We start from the raw sequence: 23,625 nt of genomic DNA on the forward strand, positions 1-23,625 counted from the left end.
GTTCTGCTTAGGCTGTCCGCCAGTGCATTTTCTTTCCCTGGCATGAATTGGGCCTGTAGTTGGATATTGAGGTTCAGGCATAGATCCCACAGATTCATAGCCATCCGGCATAGCAGGTAAGAATGTGTGCCACCCTGTTTGTTTATGTACCACATGACCGTGGTGTTGTCTGTCCTTATTAACAGTTGTCCTTGTTGGAGGAAGGGTTTGAATGCCTCGATTGCATGCCTCACTGCCAGCATTTCCTTTTGGTTTATGTGCATGCTTAGCTGCCCTTGAGGCCATAGGCCTTGGATGCATTTGTCCTCCATGTGTGCTCCCCATCCTCGGTCCGAGGCATCTGTGGTGATGGTCTGCCTTGCTTTTGGTTTGTTGAAAGGCAACCCTCTGTTGGACTGGCAGGCCTGAGCCCACCACAGGAATTCCTTTTGAAGGCATGGAATGATTGGTATCATGGTTTCTAAACTGTGACTGTGTTGAGACCATACACTCCTTAGGTACCATTGTAATTTCCTCATATGCAGTCTGGCATGTGGGATTAGAATTATGCAGGATGCCATGTAACCCAGGGCCTGCAGGATTTTCCTTGCAGTAAGCTGAGTTTGTCTTATCAAAATCATGAAGTAATCTGGAAGTTGTTTTTGCTTTTCTTCTGTGAGAAAGGCCATTTGGGTGCTTGTGTCCAGATCTGCACCCAAAAAGGTGATCCTTTGGGATGGTACTAGTCTTGACTTTTGGATGTTGACTGTGTATCCCAAGGCCTGTAACAGGTGTATGGTATAGGCCAAGTCCTTTATCAATTTGCTCTTGTTGTCCGCTTGTATTAGGCAGTCGTCCAGGTATGGATAAATTTGAATTCCCTGTAGTCTGCAATGTGCAACTACTGATGCCAGGCATTTCGTGAATACTCTGGGTGCAGTAGATAAGCCAAAGGGCAATGCTGAGAATTGTTAATGCTCTGATCCTGCAAGAAATCTGAGGTGTCTTCTGCAACTTGGTCGGATAGGGACGTGCAGGTATGTCTCCTTGAGATCTAGAGTCACCAGCCAAGACTCCTTGCCCAACATGGGAAGAAGCTGCTGTAGTGTCAGCATTTTGAATTTTGGCACAATGAGATAAGTGTTGAGTGCGGACAAGTCGAGAATAGGCCTCCATTGATTTTCTTTTCTTGGAACAAGGAATAGTCTGGAGTAAAATCCTTGGCCTTGTTCTGAACATGGTACCTTTTCTATTGCTTTCATCTGAAGTAACTTGCTGATTTGTTTTAAAGCTTCTGCCTTCTGATTTGGTGGAAGGTTTGGCATTCCGCTTCTTTTTGGCAAAGTGTGGAAGTGAAACCTGTGTCCTTTGTCTATTATTTGCAATGCCCAAGTATCCTTTGTAATGTAATGCCAGTTTTTTGAGACTAGAGCCAGTTTTCCGCCCAAGGGTGCTTCCAGTTGATCCCTGGTAGGCGGAATCAGAGTCAAGTCATTGAGTCTGTCCTGTAGTAGTGGTTGTTGTTGTAGCTGTTGCACTACTCCTCTGGTTGGCAGGCTGCCACTGACGGCCTCTGTAGGAGCCCTTTGATTGACCTCTGCCTCTAGAGCGCCTGTTCCTGCCTCTCTGGGCTCTGTCCGAGTCTGGAAAGGACCAATTTTTTGTAGGCCAGTTTCTGCTGAATCTCGGTGGTTGAACTTGCAGGACATCTTTAACTGCTTGCACAGATTTTGCTTTTTCTTCAACCTTTTTTAGAATCTCCTGAGCAGGGGAGCCAAATAAATTTTGTTTCTCCATTGGAGCATCGAGGAGTTTAACTTTGACATGGTCTGGCAAAGATTGCTCCTTCAGCCAGGCATGTCTACGAATAACTGCCCCAGTCATAGCTGATCTAAATGAAGCCTCCAGTGCATCATAGCCACATTTTAAGAAATGATTACTAACCTGTTGTGAGTTATGTACCAAATCCTGAAGGGATTTACGGTCTAGGGGTTCAGAAGAAGAAAGTTTCTTATTCAATTCATCTAGCAAATACTCTTGGTACTGTATCATATGGAATTGACAGTTTAATGCCCTGACAGAAAGAGTTGCAGATGTATACACCTTCTTACCCCATCTCTCTAAAGCTCTAGACTCTCTATCAGAGGGTAGGGGATTTTTGGCAGTAGCGGCTGCAACCCCTTTAGGGCCCTGAGAAATAGTTTCTGGATCTGCAGAATGGGCTTTATACAGATGGAAATGAGAATCCGGGACCCTGTAATATCTGTCAGGTTTGGCAGGGGCCGGAGGAAGAGTATCAGGGGCAGTAATGACATCATTGTACACATCATCAATTACATTTAGAACAGGAGGTATAGCTAAGGGCCTATGCTGAGGCAAATGCAAAAAGGTCCGTAATCTTTTTCGAGAATCAGAGAAATCCTGACCTTGCCATTGAAAGTGCTCTCTCATGGAGTGTAAAGTCTCCCCAAAGGAAAACTCTTCAGGAGGGGAGGCCGAAGGGATAGATTCCTCTGCATCTGAATCCTCATAAGGCGAGTAAGCCCCTTCCTGGTGGTCTGACAACTCAGATCCATCCTTGGAATCATCTGAAGAGAGGGGTTCAGAGGGGTCAGTCCTGGGCCTTTTGTCTGGAGGAGGTTGAGAGGCCCTGTCTGGGTGAGGTTGTGAACCCCTAATTAAGGAGATAAGGTCCTCAGCCAGGCTGAGGATCTGTGAACTAGAGGAAGGCCTCTGGGGAGTAGATTTGGTAGGCAAAGCTTTTGAAAGTTTGGCAGCTTTAGCCCTAGAAAAGGCCTTAATGAACATAGAAGCTGGAGGCCTAGCTGCCCCACGTGCAGGGGTAGAAATGTCCAAAGGTATGGTGTCGGACAAATCCTGAACACTAGCTTCGGTAGGTAGTTCTGAAGCCGACTCAGCTGGGGCCTCTCAGGCCTCGGCGGTCGGAAGTATGGTTTCGGAAGAAGGAATCGTCGAGGACTTGGTTTCAGCCGAAACCGAGACACTCGCGGTAGGCCTAGCCGTGGTTTCAGCCGAAACCGCGGGCCGCGAGTGTCGGTCCTTTTCCTTGCGTTTTTTGGCCATATGCGAAGTCGGAGTCTCCGATGGCATTTTATAAGCAAAAGCGGCTCCAAAAAAATTCCTCTGCAAACTCCGACCGACGTCTAAGAGTTCACCGGTTGAAGGAGGCACAGGCTAAACAGGCCGCAACGTCGTGGTCTGGGCCTAAGCAAGGAAGGCAGTAAGAATGGAAATCCTTATGAGGTATTTGTTTCCCACAAGTTAAACAATTATTTACTTTGTCTGACATCGGCTGAGGCAAGAAAGTGTCCCCAACTGGGTACTTAGCTTTTTTCAAAGTCTTCGGCAGCTGAAATCTCTGGATCTGACCAACTGGCACTTGCGAACAGCTTCTGCTTCGGGTACCGCGCGGCAAGAAAGACTGAGGAAAATGGCGTCGGCTGATGCTTTTATACCCCAGACGCTCTGACGTCGGGGAAAGTGCGACATCAGCCGAGGCCAGACCCAGACTTTGGAATCCGGCCGACCGAGGGGCTGCCTGAGGCAGGACAACCCATATGTTATGACTGCAGATGCATCCTTGAAGGACATTAGTAGTTCTCAATAAAATGGCATGACAACTGCTTGTAAGGATATATTAAATCATACATGGGAAGGTATCTGCCTTGCTACCCTTCTAAAAAAAAATATAGTCACCTTCCATGTGCCCCACTGGTGTTAGACTGGGATGAAGTAAAAGCACACACCGCCACAAGCATACATTACACAGCTGAGGGTCTGGGGGAGGAAATTAGAAACCTGGATAAAAACCCACTCAGAGGCAGGGAGCCCATGCAGACATCCCACAGAAGAACTCACAGTCAAAATCTTAACTGGAGAACCAAGCACTGAAAGAAAGCCACACTACTTGTGTACAGTGATGATGTCTGTGACAAAAAGTAAAAAATATGGAGTACATACACAGCAATCCTGCCCCCCTCTCATCACAGACAAACCTATGACAGTAGAGTAAGTCTAGTGTATACACCAACACTCCTCATACCCAGTAATTAAAGTCAAATATATTTCCTTTGTACAGCTCAAATATGATATTGTAATGAAATAAAAACAACCGGCCACAAAATTGTAATCACCACACACAAACACACACACCACCACCAGAATTACAGCCACTACTTTGACTGTGACGGTACACTTCAAAAGTCTGAGCTTGATGAAATGAATTAACTAATACATAACTACCATACAGGAATGTATGTACTAATCTCATTACTTTCAGAATACTGTATACAGCCTAGTACAGTCCCCATCAGCCACTTCACTCTAGAATTAAGCATGAAGGTAAAAAATAATGAGGGACAAAAGACCAACATCAACGACAGATACTACCCTTATATACTTACAAAGTGACTGAAATCCTCAGTGATTTGCCAGAAAAGAACAGAAATATTACAAGGAACATATCAAAATATGAAGCAAAATCAGAGTCAGGTGAGAGTGTCTATGCTCCCAACACATACATACATATATCACACACACAAGCACACAAATATGACAGTCAATTACTGTCACTTGTATGACTGGTTGGATGTCTGAGAAGTTTGATTACAATCAAATTAATCTAGTCTGCATGCCAGGTGGTCTGACTGTAAGAATGAAAGGAAGAACAAACATGAACTGCATTATTTACCTTTTTTTTTTTGTCATTTCTGGCATCTAATAAAGAATCACTATTACAAATAGATCATCTGGCACTGACTGCAACTCTTTTACTCCAAAACATACTGAGTCACACGCACATGTACGCACACAAGCGTACACAAACTATTTTGTCAAAGCCAATTCATCCAAGACCAGAAGACAAAACAGACATCCCAGTTAAGTTTTATAAGTTACCACTAAAGTATGACAACCTCAGGCAGATGTGACAAGCTTAGTTACAGATGATCTACTGTTGAAAAATTATAATGATTTTTAAAATATCGTGAACCAAATGAACTCAGTTTTTCTTTTTTAAAGTAGTTTTTATCTTTTTGATAGTATTTTTGGGAGAACATTTTGTGTTATTTTATGAGATGTTTAAATTTAAACATGTTTCTTTATAAAGGGAAGATTTTCATTGACAGCAATGTTTGTAAAGATGTATATGGTTTTGATAATCACTGTGGGAAACAACCCAAGAAAAGCTTAAAAGTTAGAAATGTACACAATTCCACCACCACTGGTTGGGAGGGTGGCTTAATGGCTAAGGTGTTTACCTTACAAACACAAGGTGCAGGGTTTGAGTCTCACAAGGGATAATTGGCTAAACTTAAAATGGCTCACAAGGGCAGTTAGCTTAGTACTAAACTATGAACCTATGAACCAAATCAAGTGTAAAATGCAAGACTTATTAAACATTCAGATTTAATCGTTTCCTTATCATGAAAACATTGTGGCATGTCAAGCTATAAGTTATGAAACTTGCTTGAAATAGTTTGCTTCGATGTGCTGTGTAACAAAATTAAAAGTAATATTTATTACAAAGTTGTAAAATATTTGGGAATTTTAAAAATGTGAAAGAACTAAGAGTAGAGAGGTCACTATGCTATAGTCATACAAGAAACTGGTCCCAATTTAACAGTCTGTCTGAACTGATCACTGTGTTATAATAACAGTGGGTTATACTTCAGATAAAACATGGATGCCATTTGGATATTAAAGAGCACTTGAAAATAAGTTCATAATTACAATTTTTCAGAATAATCTTTCTTTGAATACAGGTTTGAAACTGATCTCAAATCTTTAAATAGGTCACAAAGCTCTTTAGGCTATCAAAAATGACTTATTACACTGTTAGATCAGAGGAAGAAACAAACAACCAAACATGTTTCTAATTTGTAAGGTTATCATTTCGCAATTCTATTCAAAGATTCTTGTGAAAGAGAAATGCATTTATTTTACAAGATGTGCATTTTATAGAAGAGGCACAAAGCATATTTTAAGGTACCCAACTGTACTGATATGTACTGCAAAGGAAAATTGTTACACTTTCTCCTTGTAGTTTCAGGCAATTTAAAGGAAGGAAGAGAAAAGACAAAAGCTGTTATATCTCAGCTTGACACAAATGGTGAAACCAAAATCAGAGTTAGTGGTGTTCAATGGGAATGTGCAGTAGGTAGTTAAACTGACAACTTGGACAGTCCCCAGACTGGTGCCCCCTAAAACTAAGATTGGGGAGGAAAAAAAAAAACTCATGTCCAAAGTTTAAAAGTAAATAAACTAGACCTGCCCATGCTCTTTTATTTTCCAATTATTTCAGTCCAATGTTAGAGCATTAATTTATTTAAACAGGCACACAGCCGCTACTGCCTAAATGAATGAATACTAGAACTGCTATCCTTACTGAATATCATAAGTGTATTGCCAATATTAAAGGCTCTGAAACATGCAGGAAATTAATATAAACTTGTGAATAAAAGGCTAAAGCTTTCCTTAAGGGATTTTAATAAATAGCTATGCAAAAACTTTTCACTTTCACCACAAAGAAATAAGTTAAACAAATTTAAGTTGCACACAGGCTCTAAAAAACTAGAATCATTCCTCTATTAATGTAAAGAAATGTGGTCCACTTGTAATAGTGCTTCATTTTTTAAAAAAATGCATTGATAAAAAGCTGGTAAAGAGAGCACTTGGTTTGTTCTGTCATTCATTCAGTTTACATGCAAGGTGGTCTAGGTGCAAGAATGAACAAACTGCACTATTTACTTTTTGTTAATGTTGGTTGCTAATCGAGAAGCACTACTCCTACCAGACCACCTAGCAGGTAATGTAGCTGCCCCTTAATGCAAAACCCACTGGGTCTCTCTCTCTTTCTTACACACATCATTTATTCATAACAAATAAGTGATTATATTTCATAATTAATCTATTTATTTTTCCAGAGCAGTATTTACATTTGCAATGTTGTAACATCATGCTGATTCTTGCATAAAGCTGTTAGAAAAGCAGAAAAAACCCCAACTACTGCAGTTCATTCAATGTTTTATGAACAACAGAATTTCTTATTTTTTGCTAAAATTAAAACGATGTTGACATGCAGCACTTCAAAGGCAAGCAGAGTTAAGCATGCTGCTAAATAAATAAAGCCAATTAATTAAAGTAATACAAATCAAGTACGCCACACACAGCAAACTCATCTTCTTGGATGTAAACATAAATAGACTTGAGAGTGGACTTCTTAATACTTCTATCCATCGGAAGTCATGCTACAGAAACACATTCCTACATAGGGGGAGCATGCACCCCAAATATGTGTTCGACAATGTGATGAAAGGGCAGATTATGCGAGCCTCCAGGCTGAATGCCCTAGAAGATTGGTATCATAGTGAGGTTAACTATTTGAGGCATAGTTTTAGTTCCAGGGGATATGAGACCCATAGATTTGATCAGTTAGTCGCTGAGGTGAATGGGATGCGTTTAGATAGGGCTAGGCCCTATTTTTTGGAACCGAAAGCACCTATTAACAACTTGTCTGACGCTCCCACTGATGTTATACGAGCAACTATATTTTTTACCAAAGATGCTTGGTTCATTAGAGAGACCCTACAGAGACACTGGGGGGTCTTGATGTTGGATGACCAGATTGGGTCCCTAGTGGGGTCAACACCGAAGATAGTATATAAAAATAAACCTAATTTGAAGAGAATGCTTTGTAACCCAAGAACAACTACTGATCAAGGTATGATAGGAACATCCGAATTTAATACTAGACCATGTGGTGGATGTAGGCAGTGCAGACATATAGATCCTTGTGTGAGTTTTATTCATCCCACTACTCATTATGAGTTTGCTCTGCACACTAGGACTGATTGTGGGAGTACCAATGTTGTGTACTTGGCCAGATGCACCTTGTGCCCCTCGTTTTATATAGGCAAAACCAATAGGACATTGAGGGAGCGGATCAGGGAACACTTATATCATGTCCGCATTGGCTCCCCCAACAATGCTTTAGCAAAGCATGTTCTTGTCTATGGTATTACGCACACATTTTTATTTTGTGTACTTCAGGTATGTCACCAGAACAACAGAGGAGGTGATCTTGTGAATCTCACTCTAGAAAATGAGTTGAGATGGATTGTCAAGTGTAGAGCCGATAGACCACCTGGACTTAATGACAAAGTGCAGATCAAGCCAGTTTTGAAAAAAAGAAGATTAGTCAGACCTAAACACTGAGTTTAGAATTCTATGATTAGTGCTAGTGTGCTGGTGCACTTTTTTTATTAATACATATATGTTTCTGTCTTTGTTCTGGTCTATTTATATATATCCTTAGTTTTACTTTTCACTTTGCATTTTCTAGAACCCATGATGGCAGGTTTAATGTGTAAGTTTTGGGCTTACCTAAATATTGTCAGTCTTTAAACCATTATTTCTATCATCTCTTGGTTTAACAGTAGTTTAGTATTACTTAGGTTTTCCACTATAGTTTAGCGCTGTTTGTCTTTTCCCATCGTTATTCACGGAGAATGAGTTTTAGCCTTTCTGTACCTGGATCGGTAATATTACCGAACGAGTGCAGTATTATCTGTTATTTTTAATAACTGGGTAGTTAGATAGATAGGTGCATTACCTGGAGATGCAGTACCCTCTCTATTTAGTATATTTCCCTGTTAGGTATCCCGTTAGGTAGGTAGTTATGCATAGTTTTTATAAATTTTAATAAATTTTTTGCTGAATTTGGTTTACTTGCTCTGTTACTTTAATATGATTTGCGTGTATTACGTTTATCGCACAGAGTCCTTGCTGACGTTAGACGCCAAACAATTGACGAACATCTTGGTTTGGAATAATCAGAGATGTAGCACCTTGGTGCAAAAATGCAGCTTTGTCTTTATGGATTCTATGGAGTTTAGGCTTTATTTACATGTGGGAGTTATGCGATTTATGAATATTTTGCTTGTGCTTTTGCTGTACAAGTGTTCTATTTGATCGACACCATAACAGTTGATTTTTTCAGCATCTGGACGCTTGTATAGGCTGTTATGAGATATAACTACTTGCCAGGTAGTTATGTCTTACTAAACCGATCAGTTATTATGGTCGGATGGTTGTAAGTACTTATACAATTACTGTATGTTCATCTACTTGTGTGGATGATTGCTGAAGCTTTGGCTTTTAGATATTTTTAGAATGCATTTTAGTGACATAGTGTATAGGCAACTCATTAATGTTGCTATTGGTCGATGTTTGACCAATCTTGTGAGTGTCTAAGGTTTTTAAACTTGTATGTATCACTTGGCTATTGTAAAGTCTGAAGAAGCCTACGGGTGAAAGCGCTAACTACCATAATAAACTGCAATTATTTCTTTTACTTCGTGAACTGGATAATTAATTAAAGTGCCAATACTCCACAACTGCTGTATGTGGCAGATCACTTTATCGTATGTTAAGCTTCTTTGCTAAAGAGTTCTGGGGAAATGAACAAAAAGTGAAATAAATGAAGTTTTGCAATGGACTTGTATTTTTAGAAGAACCAAATGAATGAAACTAATACCATGCATCACTGACTGACTGCAGCATACATTATCAGAAAATTAAAAACTTCACGAAGTACATGACAAAAAGATGAGGTTAAACCGGGGTTGTTCTGCAAAAATAGGGACAGTTGGGATGTATGAAAATGCCAGGAGTTACAGTTAGGCATGGCAAAAAGAAACACTGTCTGAAAGAAGGTAATCCACACTTGCTATGTCTAGCACAAAAATAAATACATTTAGGAACTGTAATCACAAAAATGGTTCCTAATCCAATAGATGGGCTATTTATTTATGCAGAAGGGCTGGAATAAGGGTTGGGCTACATATTGAAATCAGAGTGGGTATTATGAGCAGCAAACATGGCTGGTTAAATCAACACTAAAACAAAGCAAGGATGACCAGTGTAAAAAAAATGGCTTGCACTATCCGCTGCTTGAATATAGAAAACTGCAAGGCAAAGTGAAATATGAGCATTTGGGAAGGGCAACCCCTGTAGTCTCTTAATTGTGCTGTATTCCATCCCTCTCCCCTAGCCCAAAAAAAAAAAAAAATTACTTTACTTTATTCAGCTGCTCTTACTGTCACTGTCTTCTACCTTCTTTATTAACTTAGTTTGGTGTTCTGTGTGCTCTTAAGTGTTCAATTGCTCTTATTGCGCATTTATTACTGCTTGTTAGTAGCCTAATTAAATTTGTCTGCTATTCTGTGTGTGTCTTAGTTTTGGTTTTAGCACTTCTGCTTCAGGCCAGTTATTTTACATTCAGGGTTTTTGTGGACAAACACTCATCAAACCCTGCTCTCCCCAAGTCCACCAAGTATTCAGAGCAGTGCATTTATGTGAATTTGTACAGTGATGGTATAGCAGACAGATAAATTTTCCTGTCTGACAGCAGAGCTGGAAACTTTTCCCATCTTATATTCCAAACTGATAAGTACACTTTTTGCAACTCAGTTTGCACTGTGCTGTATTTATATATTTGCTTTATTATTCATATATTTGCTGTATTGTTTCCGTCCTTTGTTGTTGTCTGCACTTTGTTTTTCAGGGTAACTTAGAAGCTAGTTTCAGATGGGAATTGTTGAGCCAGCCCATATTAACTGTTTGTCATTGCCTGAGGTGTATTTCCTGTGTTGTACGCCCATTGCTAGAATCTCCTTGTGTTCTGATTGAGTGTGCTTCTCAATCTGGAAATATAGAGCTGATAAGTATATTTTTTGGCACTTTTTAACTGTTCAGAGTTCTGCACCGTCTTAATTTTTGCTTGACAGAATTATTTATATATCTGCTGGCACTATTTTCTGATACTCTAAGTGCTTCCATTTTGATTTTCTCCTAATTTACTGCTTTCTGCACTTATTTTTAGTCGTTTTTGAATTTAATTGCATTTATATAAACTGTATTTGCTTTAATACTGCTACACACTTAAGTGTGCTAGCTTGCACTGCATTTAAATTGTTTTACTGCTGTTTTAGCTGCTTTTCTGTACAAAAAGAAGTCCTAAGCTTGCTTCCCGCCTTTCCTGTAAGTAGTCTACTCCAGATACAGAATTGCTGTATCCAGGACTGTTGGTAAGCTTCTGAGCCCCCCCAAAGACTTTTTGTGTTGGAGGGAAGCCTTCTAGCTTATCAGTGGGAGTGGTAAGCACTAGGTAGCCTATCTACCACAAGAAGAGTGGTTTCTGGCCCAGAAATTGTAGTTTATTGGCCGTTTGGGCAGTTTTTCCATCCCTTTCAACTTTCTGGTTTAAAAGCCTGAGTTTGCATGGGTTTATGCTTGTTTAAGCTCTGCCTAGCAGCGCCGAGCTGAGGCAAACTATTACTGTTTCCCTTGAATCTTTCAAGTTCTCTCTCTTGCACTTCGCATAGCTTAATTGCTTTGCACTTCAACAGATTTTTGTAGCAATTATTGTAGCACACCTAAGTACCATCACCACTAGTTGTTCTTCACGGAAATAGCTCCAGTACTTAGTAGTTATGCCCACCCCTCCTGGCATGATGAAAAGGGCACTTCCCTGTGCTTTCTCCTATTAATCTGGTGCACTTGGGCATTCTGAGGCAGTGTAGCAACTGCCTCATGTACACAGACAACCCTCTCCTCTTACCTCCCAACACTCAGATTTGTGAGAGATGCACTTATATCATCAAATTGGAAGCTACGCACTCTTCAGTCAAGACCGGACTAGCTGGTCAAGAGGAGAAGGTCAACACCTGCACCAGACCATATGGAACACACAGCCCTCCAGAACACCCACCATCACATCTCTCACATAAAAACACAAACCACACACCCACCTTCGCAGAGGCTCTCACTAGAAATTTACCCAAACAACAGAGACCTCCAAGACAGAAACGCACTCAACCACTACAACACAGCATAAACCACAGGACTCATAGCTCACCTCCACAGTGTGCCCCTCAACCTAAGCCCCTAAGTCTAAACACCTTGCCCGATACACTAATCATAGGTGACTCAATAGTGAGGCACACAGATGTCCCACTCACTAGGTTGAATAAGGAGAAGGTAACAGTCAGCTGTCTATCAGGTGCCAGAATCTGACACATGCACTCAGGTCACTCCACAACAAGTACATGTATGCCTCTGTCATTGTCCATATGGGTGTGAATGACCTGAGAGTATCTCCCTGGACTACATGAAAAAATAAATGGTGGAGATCTCGGATTATGTGGCCTAGGCAGGTATGACCCTAGCCCTGAGCAGTATCCTACTGTCACCCAGAATGATACCGCTGTACAAACAAAAAATGACTGACTTCAACAATTGGCTAAGTTTCTGATGTCATTCTAAGGGGATCCAGTATTTGTCTGCTTGGGATGACATGATTGACAGACCTCAATGCTCTGCCAGAGATGGCCTCCATCTGTCACCCCTGGGTTTCCGGATACTGGCTAAGGCTCTTGCCACCCCTATTGTGCCTTTTTAAGTGGTGTTCCAAAGACCAAATTACCACTGTAACAGCTATAAATAAATGCAATCTGAGGGTCATGCTGCTCAATGCTAAAAGTCTAAATCTCAAGATGCACTCGCTTGAAGCACTCCTCAAAATGGAAAACATCGACATTTGTGCTGTAATGGAGACCTGGTTTAAAGTGGCAGAAAGCACCCCTGCGCTACCAGGCTATAACTCATTCCACACCTTTTGGCCCCTAAACATGGACTGTAGCTCCAAAGGCAGTGGTGTCTCCATATTCATAAAGGATATGCACACCTCCAGACTAGTAGCCCAGCATAACGCATCTCAGATACTTCAGGTACAACTAACATCGGATAATATGGTGATCCAGGTCATAGCCTGCTATAGATCCCCAACCATGTCCCTAGACTCTCACTCCACGTTCCTAAGCATCCTGGAATCTATCAAGGTCCAACCCAACACTCTCATACAACCCTTCCATCAACTGGGAGAACTACTCAAGCACCAATACACTGGCCCAATGCTTCCTGGAATTCATCAATTCCAATGCCCTGAACCAGCTCATTCTGACCCCTACTACAGGAAACAACATCCTTGAACTGGTTATTACAAAAATTGAGCAACCACTGCTCTACACCAGTAGTCAATCCCTCCCTGGTCAGATCTGACCATAAACTAATCACCATGGAAATCCACATCTTATACCCATACCCCCCCCCCCCCCACAAAGGTAACCACCTTGAAAAACTTTTCCAAAGCTGACTTTGGGCTCCTAAAATCAGAGGTGGCTAACTTCATGGCACCCATGTCAATGGAAAATAGCTGCATGACTGCAGAATCATACACCAATGCACTGTACGAACATTTACATAAATGCATGAAACTAACCATACCCAACAGAACCGAGATGCTCTCCTCCAAAAAAAGGAAGCCAATTTGGTGGTCCTCTACCATTAATAAACTCTACAACAGAAGGAAGAAACTGTTGTAGAAAAAGGTGAAGTTCCAAGACTGGAAAAACTCCTTTATTAGCCTCAACAAAAAGTTGAGATCCCTCATCAAATCCTCTAAATCCAGCTATGAAGGCAGAATTGCGTCAGACACTAAAAACAATCACAAAGTCTTCTATAGTTGATATATCAAGAATCTTCACAGCAATACCCAGATTTTCTCTGAGTTACTGCACAATGGTACCTCCTATACTGGGCCAAGAGATATTGCAAATATATTGGATGATAGATTCAGTGCCAACTTTACCCCCCCCCCAAAGGACCAATCACAATACCGGAAGAATGCCAGGCACCCAGCATTACTGCAGCACAGGTTAAAGATGCATTGTCTAACACCAAGAATACAGCTTCCATGGGACCCGATAATATCCTTGGCTGTGTTCTACATGAACTACAAAGCGAACTGGCACCATATCTGTGTGCCCTGTCCAGTCACAGACTCACCTTAGGCTTTGTCCCAACTGAATGGCGCACTGCTACAGTCATCCTTCTCCATAAAGGGAGAGCAAGTACAGACCCTGGGAATTATCGCCCCATTAGCCTGATGAGTCTGATATGTAAAGCTATGGAGAGCATCATCATGGACTTGATTAACAAAGATATAGGAAATGTCCAAACTCTAGACCCCACGCAATTTGGCTTTGTGAAAGGGAGATCATGCCTGCTCAACCTGTTGACTTCTTTGAATCAGTCACCAGGGCTGTGGATGAAGGTAAGGCAGTGCATACAGCCTACCTCGATCTGGCCAAGGCCTTTGATACCATTCATCAATTGGGAATTATTGATAAACTAGTCAAACTAGGCATCAACCCCTATATCACTAGGTGGGTTGCAAATTGGCTCACAGATAGAACACACAGTGCGAAAGCAGTAAACTCCAAGTCAGACTGCCGACCAGTCACGAGTGGAATCCCACAGGGGTCGTTCCTGGGTCCTCTCCTGTTCAGCATCTACTTCTCAGAAGTCCAGGCCAACACAAAGGGACTCTGGCTGATCAAGTTCACAGATGACTGCAAGCTGGGAGCCATTATTAAATCCCCAAGTGATGCAGGCATCCTACAGAAAGGCCTTACTGAGACCAATGACTGGTGTTGAAACCATGTTCTTAAGTTTAATGCCAAAAAAATGTGTTGTCATCCCCTTTGTTTTTTTAATCTGGAGATGGACGTTCATCTAATCTAACTGGATGGATAGATACAAACTTACACCAGGACTGTCATGCACATCCATGCTCAGTTTGGGAGGTAAGCAGTATTAACTGCTTGAAAAAGGGTGCACAAATGTTTACATGTGTCTTCTTAAAGGTGTATATATCTAGACATCTTATGGTCCTTGTGATAGCTTACCTAGTAATGTTCCCAAGATCCTGCATTACTCTCTGTCTCTTTGATGACTGCCTCATGTCTTCTGCCTTATTATTTACACATCTTACCGTAAACTTGAATCATTTCTGTACAACCACTTAAACAAATATTATCTAATGCTATAGCTAAAAGTGGAACTTTTTTCTTAATACTTTTTCATTTCTCTAAAGAGAACTGTAACACATTTGTATTTATTAATTGAAACAGAAAAGGAACAATTACAGCAATAGACCTTATCTGTCTTACCATCTCAGTCACCATAATAGGCCATAAAGAAGTGAGATGCTGGGGAGAAATTCTTAGCAGAAGAACTCTGAAAAACAGAAACATCTGGGCAGCTACAGCTGGAGTCTGTCCAACACGAAGGTTCTCAGTTAGCCGTTCTGAAAAAGACAAGTGTTAAAAGACTAAATATTTTTCCACATAAAAATATGTTATTTTTTACACTTAAATTCAGTTACTTACTAGTGGATATTGTTTTACTTACTTTCTACAATGGGCTGTGATTTTAACTTTGCTTTGCTACTAAGGTTTGCATCCCTTACGCACACCATCTGCAAATCTGAGAGCTGAATATCTTTTTCCTTAATCCAAGAAGAATTTTCTAATCAGCATCAGTCCAACTAATATGCAGTATAAAGGACAAAAATGTTTAGCCATAGTCTGACCTCTCACTGAATGGAGGGATTTAAGACTGGTGCTTTCTCAGGTGTTTCCTCACTACATTGTTTTGGGGAAAATAAGGAACTGCTGAGTAATGACCTCCTACATAAAGGACCACACCATTTCAATTGTGGAGTACATGCTGCTTTCCCAATCAGCTGATAACGAATGACTTCAGGACACACCTGCAAATCATGGCCTCCCAAGTGGAATTCAGAAGTTACTTTGGTGTAGATCACCATTCAGAAAAATGGTTTACAGGAGGAACATTAAGTTAACAGCTGGCAGACACACCCAAATAATTCAAAGTGGTACTGCTGAGATAGATAGATAGATAGATAGATAGATAGATAGATAGATAAATAAAAATAAAAACAAATAGGGTCTTAAAGCAGTAAAAATGCAGAGGTTATAATACAATAAATGTGTCAAGTGAATAAAAAAAGCTTTTTTGGAAAGGCTACAAAAAATAACCTTCCTTAGTAAAGATGAACTTATATTTGACAGAAATCAAAAACATTTAAGAGCAAAAGTTAAAAACTAATACATCTTGCAATAATTCAGTACTGCTGATGCTACATTTTACTACAGTATACCAAAAAGAAATGGATATTCAATTCACTGCAAAGTAGACTCCATTCAACAGTTTAAAATAAGGAACACTGCTCAGTCTTTGTAGAATGAAGACCCATTAAACTTGTTTAAAATAAACATGAATCAAGCATAACACTGAACAAATGCAACAATTTCTTCCTTTTTGTACCCCACTCTTCACATACACATTATAAACTTTTTGGGAAGAATTAGAAAATACATGTTTATATTAAATTTGTACACTAAGGCTTATAATATATCATCTCAAAATTCAGAAATGTCCAGGTACACACATTTGATGGTCTATGTGTAGACACATCAGCACTTCTTTTCTTCAAGTCTGTAGTAGGTCCAAGATCACTCAGATTTTAAGTTTGCTTGTTTTAGCTTACAAAGTCAGACCAATTCAAATCATTTATTTAGCAAATCATAGCCATCCTACCTTCTCAGTACTAAAATGTTTAGTTAATATATTTGTTATCGTTAAAAGTAAAAACAGTATTATCCAGAATGCTCTTAATCATGACTTTTTTGGGGAATGATATCGCACTTACATCATCCTAATAACTGCCCCAGTGCCCCACGTCCAACACCAGGTCTACCTCTCCTCCACTACCACAACCAGTGCAACATTTATAAGCTTAGCAATGCAACTCAAATATATATCACAGGTTATTGTGACTCAAAGGTTATTTTAAGGGGTGTATCTTAGTAAGTGCAGTATTTAATGGCTGACTCTGTCCATCAGAGACTTAGGTTTTCAGACCAAGGGTGAGTTTCCGATTTCCCATCCAGTGGTCCAAGTTGTACTTGAATAGGGTTAGAGAAAGGCTTTACTTCACAAGGATAGGAAGCCTATTCCAGATTATTGCATGTGCCTAGTCAGGTACATACCAAAAGAGGCATTATATTTGAAGGGTCTGATGAGGGCTGAATACAATGGCATGATGACTTCCTGAACCTAGATGCCATGACATTACTTATAAGCTGAGTGACACAATGATTTTCTTACTACCTTAGACACATCTTGGTCTAAATGAATCCCCAAATCCCTGATTACTGTGTATATTTTAGGGGTGTTTATCAATGAGGTAGTTTCCCTGGGTGGCCAAGTTCCCAAAAGGTACTATTATGCATTCCTTGGCACTGAATTTTAAGCTGTGGCTTTGGCATCAGTCATTTGTCTGTATTAGAACCTCATGTAAGATTTTACAATGGGGGGGGGGTTCTACGATTGTTACTAGCTTGCAATCATCTGCAAACTTCTACCCACTAATGTTTGACAGGTTGCTCTTTTATACAGTTGTTTCTTGTCATCTCCATTTGAACCTATGTCACATTTTTCAAGACTTTTTGTTTTGATAAAAACCGTCAAACAAAAATAAAATCAAACACAACACCATTTATTAACTTAAAGCAAACAAGAAAAAACCCTATGCACACCTTCAAATAATAAAAGTTTAACCCTGCTCATAGGAACATTTTTTCCAAATTCACAGCTGCACCCACTGGCATTACATAACCTAAAATTTATTTTAGCCATGCTAAAAAGCATATGTTTACAGCTTGTGCTCCTATTTATACTAATTGCTGACTGTTCTTTTCTTATCTCTTTCCCCCACCCAGATGTGAAAAACAGCTTGTATGCTTTCAGTAAACATTAACTTTTAGCCTCAAGAAAAGGTCTAAATTATATACTCTTCTAAGCAAATACAATGAAGTAGTTGGTAACAGGAAAGCTACTAAATAATTTCAAACTTTATTTTTACTGAGCTGCTTGCTCTTGTATTTTTAATTGCACATTTCCCTCAGCAAACAATACCCATACCTCTCAATATTTATTGCCTGCACATGTAGTCAGTTTGTCCCCATGGAAACATAAGAACAGTGTACAATTGCCCTCAGTTGCAGACTTCTCATCTCACACTGAACATTTATTTGCTAAAGGAAGACTTTTCATTGCATTCACAATGTTTTCTTATTTTTGAAGCCCACATACTTACACACACACAAAATGTTTTAGATTAAGCCAAGGGCATTAATCCAGACATTCACCTATGCAAAAGTAGGGAAAACATCTCAACTCTACATATATTATAACCAGTGCACTTTTACACCCCATCCACTACTCCAACATCCCAAGAATAGAGCATATTAACTTAAACATACCTTTGTCCAGCCTTTCCTCTCTTTTTGCACAGTAATGCCTACATGTCTTAAAACTAAAACAAGTACTTATTTACTTTAGTATCATCTCAATCACTGTAAAGACTCAACCCAGCCCCTCATTTTACAAAGCCATGACTACATACTACACAAATCTACTTTACTATCTAACATGTAATTAATACCATGATATGTTTTTAACAGTTTACTATCAATATTGCGAAAGGCTAAATAAATTAATCAGTTCATGTCGTCCTTTATACCTCACTCCTCCTCTAAAACATTATTTTGCATGTAATATTTTTCTCAGTAAATTGCTCCTACCCTTTTCTAAAAATCCCATTTCCAGTTCTGTTATCTTTCATACAATATTCACTACTTCAAATACAGTTGGTTTACACTTTGATTTCTATTTTATAGTAATTCCTTTTTAAATTTCCCTCCATCTAGTCACATGATTGCTAGACAAGAATTGAAAGGTTGCCTGCATAGTGTAACACTCGCAAGCCCCTCCCCAGCTTTACAGTGCGAGTGTAAAAAAAACTTGCAATGCTTGTCTAGCAATCATGTGACTAGATGGAGGGAAATTTAAACCCCTGTTTCCTGTGCTGGCTTTTTTCTGAGGAAGTTGATTTATTCAATTCAACAAAAATCTTTTTTATGTGCTTAAATTCTATGTTATAGTATATTAAATGCACTTTGGATTTATTTGACTTGTGTATGGTGTCGGTGTACTACTGGTGGGTTTGCTTGAATGGATTCCATGTGTGTGAGTTTACAGTAGTTTATCGTTCTTTCTCGAGTTTGTGTTTAAGACTTTCTACTACTTTATGAATATAATGCTCTGTGTGGTTATTGTCATTCTCCTTAAGGATCTGCTCTAAAATCCCAGTCTCTTGTTTTTTTTTTTTTTTTTTAGCTTCCCCCCTCTGTTTTGTCATAATCCCTTTCCACTTTGAATTATAGCTTTCCGCTCGTGCAATGTATAGGAGCCTTAAGTGCGTAATTCTGAAATACTCCTTCAAATCAGGTAATTCTAAACCACCTTGTTCTACTGGAAGAATCAGCTTAACCCACTTGACTCTTGCTATTTTTCCCTCCCAGATAAGAACCTTCAGCTCTTTATTAACTGCTATCCACAATTTCACCTCTGGTTAATAAGAATATCCCTGATTTTTGTATAAAACTAAAGGGACTAAAAATATTTTAACTGCTTACATCTTGCTATCCATATCCATAAAACAGAGTTTCCAATGTCTCGGTTATAGTATTATCTTTTGTTTAGTCTTGTCCCACATAGCTTTAGCTGCCACAATAGACTCCTTTTTAATACATACTCCTAAGTACTTTATCATGCCCCCATGAATACGGATATTGTTGAACCAATCTGTGTGTGGGTACATAGTTTACAGCTACTGCCACTGTTTTAGCTTCATTAATTTTGCATCCCGAAAAGACTTGAAACTGTTTCAAAATGTTCCACAACACTGAAAAAATTGAAACTGTTTCAAAATGTTCCACAGTACTGAGATGTCCTTTTCTGGTTTTATCATGTATAAAATAATATCATCTGCAAATAAAGCCAGGATTTCCTGACTACCATGTCAATTATATCCTTGAATTTCTGAGTCCCTTATTTTCTTTGCCAGTGGTTCTAAATATAATTCAAATAACAAAGGGGGAAGAGGACACCCCTGCCTGGCTCTTCTGCTCAAACAGAAATTATCAGAGAGGAACCCACCCACTTCATTTTTCATGTCCGATCTTTCATATATCCTCTTAATTAACCTTATAATTTTATCAGGGAAAGCAAATGCTTCCACTGCCCTGCTGATAAAATCTGAGCTTACTCTGTTGAATGCTTTCTCTGCATCAAACAACAGTGTTATTTTCTTACAATTTGCTTCTCTCAGGATCACCATTGTTCTGTTAATGTTATCAAATATTTGCCTCCTCTCCACAAAACCAGACTGATCCATATCCATCAATTTTGGCATCACCTTTACCATTCTTTTAGCAATTATAGACATAAACACTTTATAATCATGGTTTAGAATTAAGATGGGTCTATATGAAGCTGTATCTGATGGGCCTTTACCCTCTTTAGGTTTTACACCCACCACTGCTTTCTTCCAGGATGTTGGTCCTTCTCCTCTTATTAAAATACTGTTAAACAAAACCTTCCAGATCTTTGTCAGTTTTTCCCCTCCTAGCTTACAAATTTAAACAGGAATACAATATATTCCAAGGGACTTTAATACTGATTATGCATCATCATTTTTATCTTGTCTCCTCCTATCCTGTTAGTAATTGTGCCTTATCTACCTCTAACCTTGGCATATTCAATTATTCCATAAATATTTCCATTTGTACCTTTTCTTTATTTCCATATTTATCTGCTTTATACAGATTTTCATAAAATTTCTGAAATATTTCTAGTACCTCTATAGGATCTCTTGTTATCTTCCTTGTTCTAGGCTCCCTAAGCTTGGCAACAACCCTTTCTACTTTCTGTTGCCTGAGCCATTGGGCTAAAAGTTTTTGTCCTCTGGAGATATTATCTAAAACAGCTGCTTAACAACAGTCTTTCTAAATGCATGTATGTTATAATCCCTTATTTTCTCATTAGCATTCAGCAATTGCTTCTCTTCTTCTTCTGTGAGATTCCTCCTATTCTGCAATGCTTTAAACTTTGCCATTCCCGCTAAATAATTATTGTTACTTCTTATCCATATCTCTCCTCTTTCTTTTATTTCCACCCTGTTTTTAAACTCCACTTTCATTTTATCTCACTCTCTAGCTATATTTTCAGAAGAAATTTCCACCTTCTCTAATAACTCCCAAATAATTTCCACTATCTTTTCCTTAAATTCCTCTTTTCACATATGGGTGGGGAAATGCCAGTGTCTCATTTTCATTTCATGACTCTGCATGTTTATTTTAGCTATTATTGGCATGTGATCTGAAACAGTTATTGAATGCATATCAAAATTTTCAATTAAATGCACATGTTCCTGTAAAATATAAGTTCTGCCAAGCCTAGGACAGTTTTTGTATCTTGGAGAATATTATGCAAATTCACTCCAGACTCCTGCTACAGAATTCTCATCTTCCATGCTAAACATTTTCATAAATTTCTTCAAAAATCTACCCTCATTGGTTATATCTTCCCCTTCTGGGCCTCCCAGATACATCCTCACTGCTGCAAATCAAATTCCATTCCACAGCTATAAGTAATAATCTTTGCTGAAACCTGATTATTTCTCCCCCAAATTTTCTTAAGCTCCATTATAGCAGTTTTAGATGGAATATAAATACATGCCAGTGTAATCCTCCTCCCTTAACAGTAGCTCCTTAGCACTACAAATCTACGATTATTATCTTTTTATCCTCTTATATCACTATTGGAGCTCCTCTTGCAATTAATGTAAGTACTCCCATTTTCCTTTGTCCCAGATATTCCACTGACTAACCATCCTGAAACCCCTTCTTTATCAAATTCACATGCTCAGGTCTTCCAAGGTGCGTCTTCTGCAGCATAGTTATTTGCATTCTACATTTTTTAGTATAGTTCACTACTCTTTTTTTTTGTATGTATCTGTGAAACCATTTACATTTAAAGATAACATAGAAAGTGATGTCATTATGTTGAGACAGCTTTTTTTATGTCTAGTTTCAGCTTTTGTGTTACATGCATAGATTAATGTTTAGCAGTTTGATCTTTTATACAGCTGTTTCTTGTCATATCCATTTGAGTCTATGTCACAACTTACAAAATGTTTTGTTTCAATGAAAGCCCTCCGAACAAAAAAAAAAAAAAAAAAAGAAAACCACACCCCCCAGAATACTCCTAAAACCTATTAACTTAATACTAACACACAAGACTGTGTACATCTTCAAATGCTGAAGTTTACCCCTACTTACAGGAACAATTCTCCCAGACTGACAGCCACATTCATAGACTTGGACTAACCTATAGGTAGGTTATCCATACTAAGACACATGGTACAGCCTGTGATTCTACTAAGTGCTGTTTTTTATCAGCTTTATTCCCCTCCTAGATTGGGAAAACATGAATGCTTTCAGAAAACATTATCTGCTAGCCACTGAAAGAAAGAAGTATTCTATTTTTACTGCCTCTTATTAGATTGTATCCATGGAGGCATGAGAACCACATATACAGTTCCCACTACAAGCACTTATTTATCTGCTAGAGGATTTTTTTTTATATTCAGTGTTCTTTTTTTATTTATTTGCTTCCCATTAAAACTTGTTACTAGATTAAGCCAAGGGCCACAATCCAGTCATTCCCCAAGCACATAATTTTTTCTTGTATCTATTGCCCCATTGCAAATACATTCATGTAGGTGCATCACTGCACATAAACACACATTTAAGTAACAGAAGAAAAGTTTATTGCAATTCTAAAATGAACGTATATGTGGCTAAATGTCAAAATTGTGATTTATTCTACGTCGGTAAAACCGAGTGTAGAATGAGAGACCGCATATATGAACATATATATTGTATTAATAAACACAAACTGGACAATGCTTTAGCAAAGCATATAGAACAATATCCAGAACATGCATTTAAATTCTGGATCTTGATCAAGTGGACAGTAATCCAAGTCCAAGATCCATTCACCTTATTATTAGAAAAGTTGGAATTGCTGTGGCAAATTCATCTAAATGCTTATAACTTTCAAGGACTGAACGACATGTGTTCTATCACATGCTGTTTAAAACTGAAAAGCTTAATGAGATGAAATACTGTAGTAACAACATTATAGAAAGTATGTTTCACTTATTAATTTTTTACTTGAAAATGTTTATAATGTAAGGTTAGATAAATGAGGATACTCTTTACATTTTTACACAATTTTCGTATATGATTTTCACCATATTGCTGCTGCAATAAATGTATTAATTTGCTTGTTAAATAAGGCAGTTTTAAAGAACAGGAAAATGCATATTATGTTCACAATGCTATTTTAACTACTGTTTCTTTAAATTTTAAGATGGAGAGACCAGCTGATTTTAATCATGGTTAAACATGACTATTTAAACTTGATTTTTGTAAATGTTAGCATCTGATGATGTTCAAAGAAGTATTTGGATGAAAAGCGCTTCATTAAACATTGTGGATTCAGTCTTCTGTGAAATTGCCAGTTGTTTTTGTTTTAATTTCTCATTTTTTCTTGTATCATGCTCTTTTGACCAGTTCTTCTGCCACAGTTTTGTCAGGATCAATTCTTTTTGCTGGTAAGATTGCATCTTTACTATTAAAGGTCTAGGTTGCTTTCTTATTGCCAGGTTTGGAGCACACACATGATGTGCCCTTTGAATGAACAATTCTTGCTGTGGAACACCAGTCT

General features: G+C 38.7%; 1 protein-coding gene across 1 annotated transcript in view; it reads right to left on the reverse strand.

Annotated features, from left to right (window-relative positions):
* DOP1B (DOP1 leucine zipper like protein B) overlaps positions 1-23,625 on the reverse strand; it is a 2,336,114-nt gene that overhangs the window by 317,098 nt on the left and 1,995,391 nt on the right. The window contains exon 33 of the mRNA XM_044071549.1: positions 15,072-15,208. Within this exon, the coding sequence (XP_043927484.1) occupies positions 15,072-15,208 (137 nt within the window). The remainder of the gene's footprint in view (positions 1-15,071; positions 15,209-23,625) is intronic.

The sequence above is a fragment of the Protopterus annectens genome, chromosome 5.part0, assembly GCF_019279795.1.
Source record: "Protopterus annectens isolate FY-2018-M chromosome 5.part0, PAN1.0, whole genome shotgun sequence".
Classification (NCBI taxonomy): Eukaryota; Metazoa; Chordata; order Ceratodontiformes; family Protopteridae; genus Protopterus; species Protopterus annectens.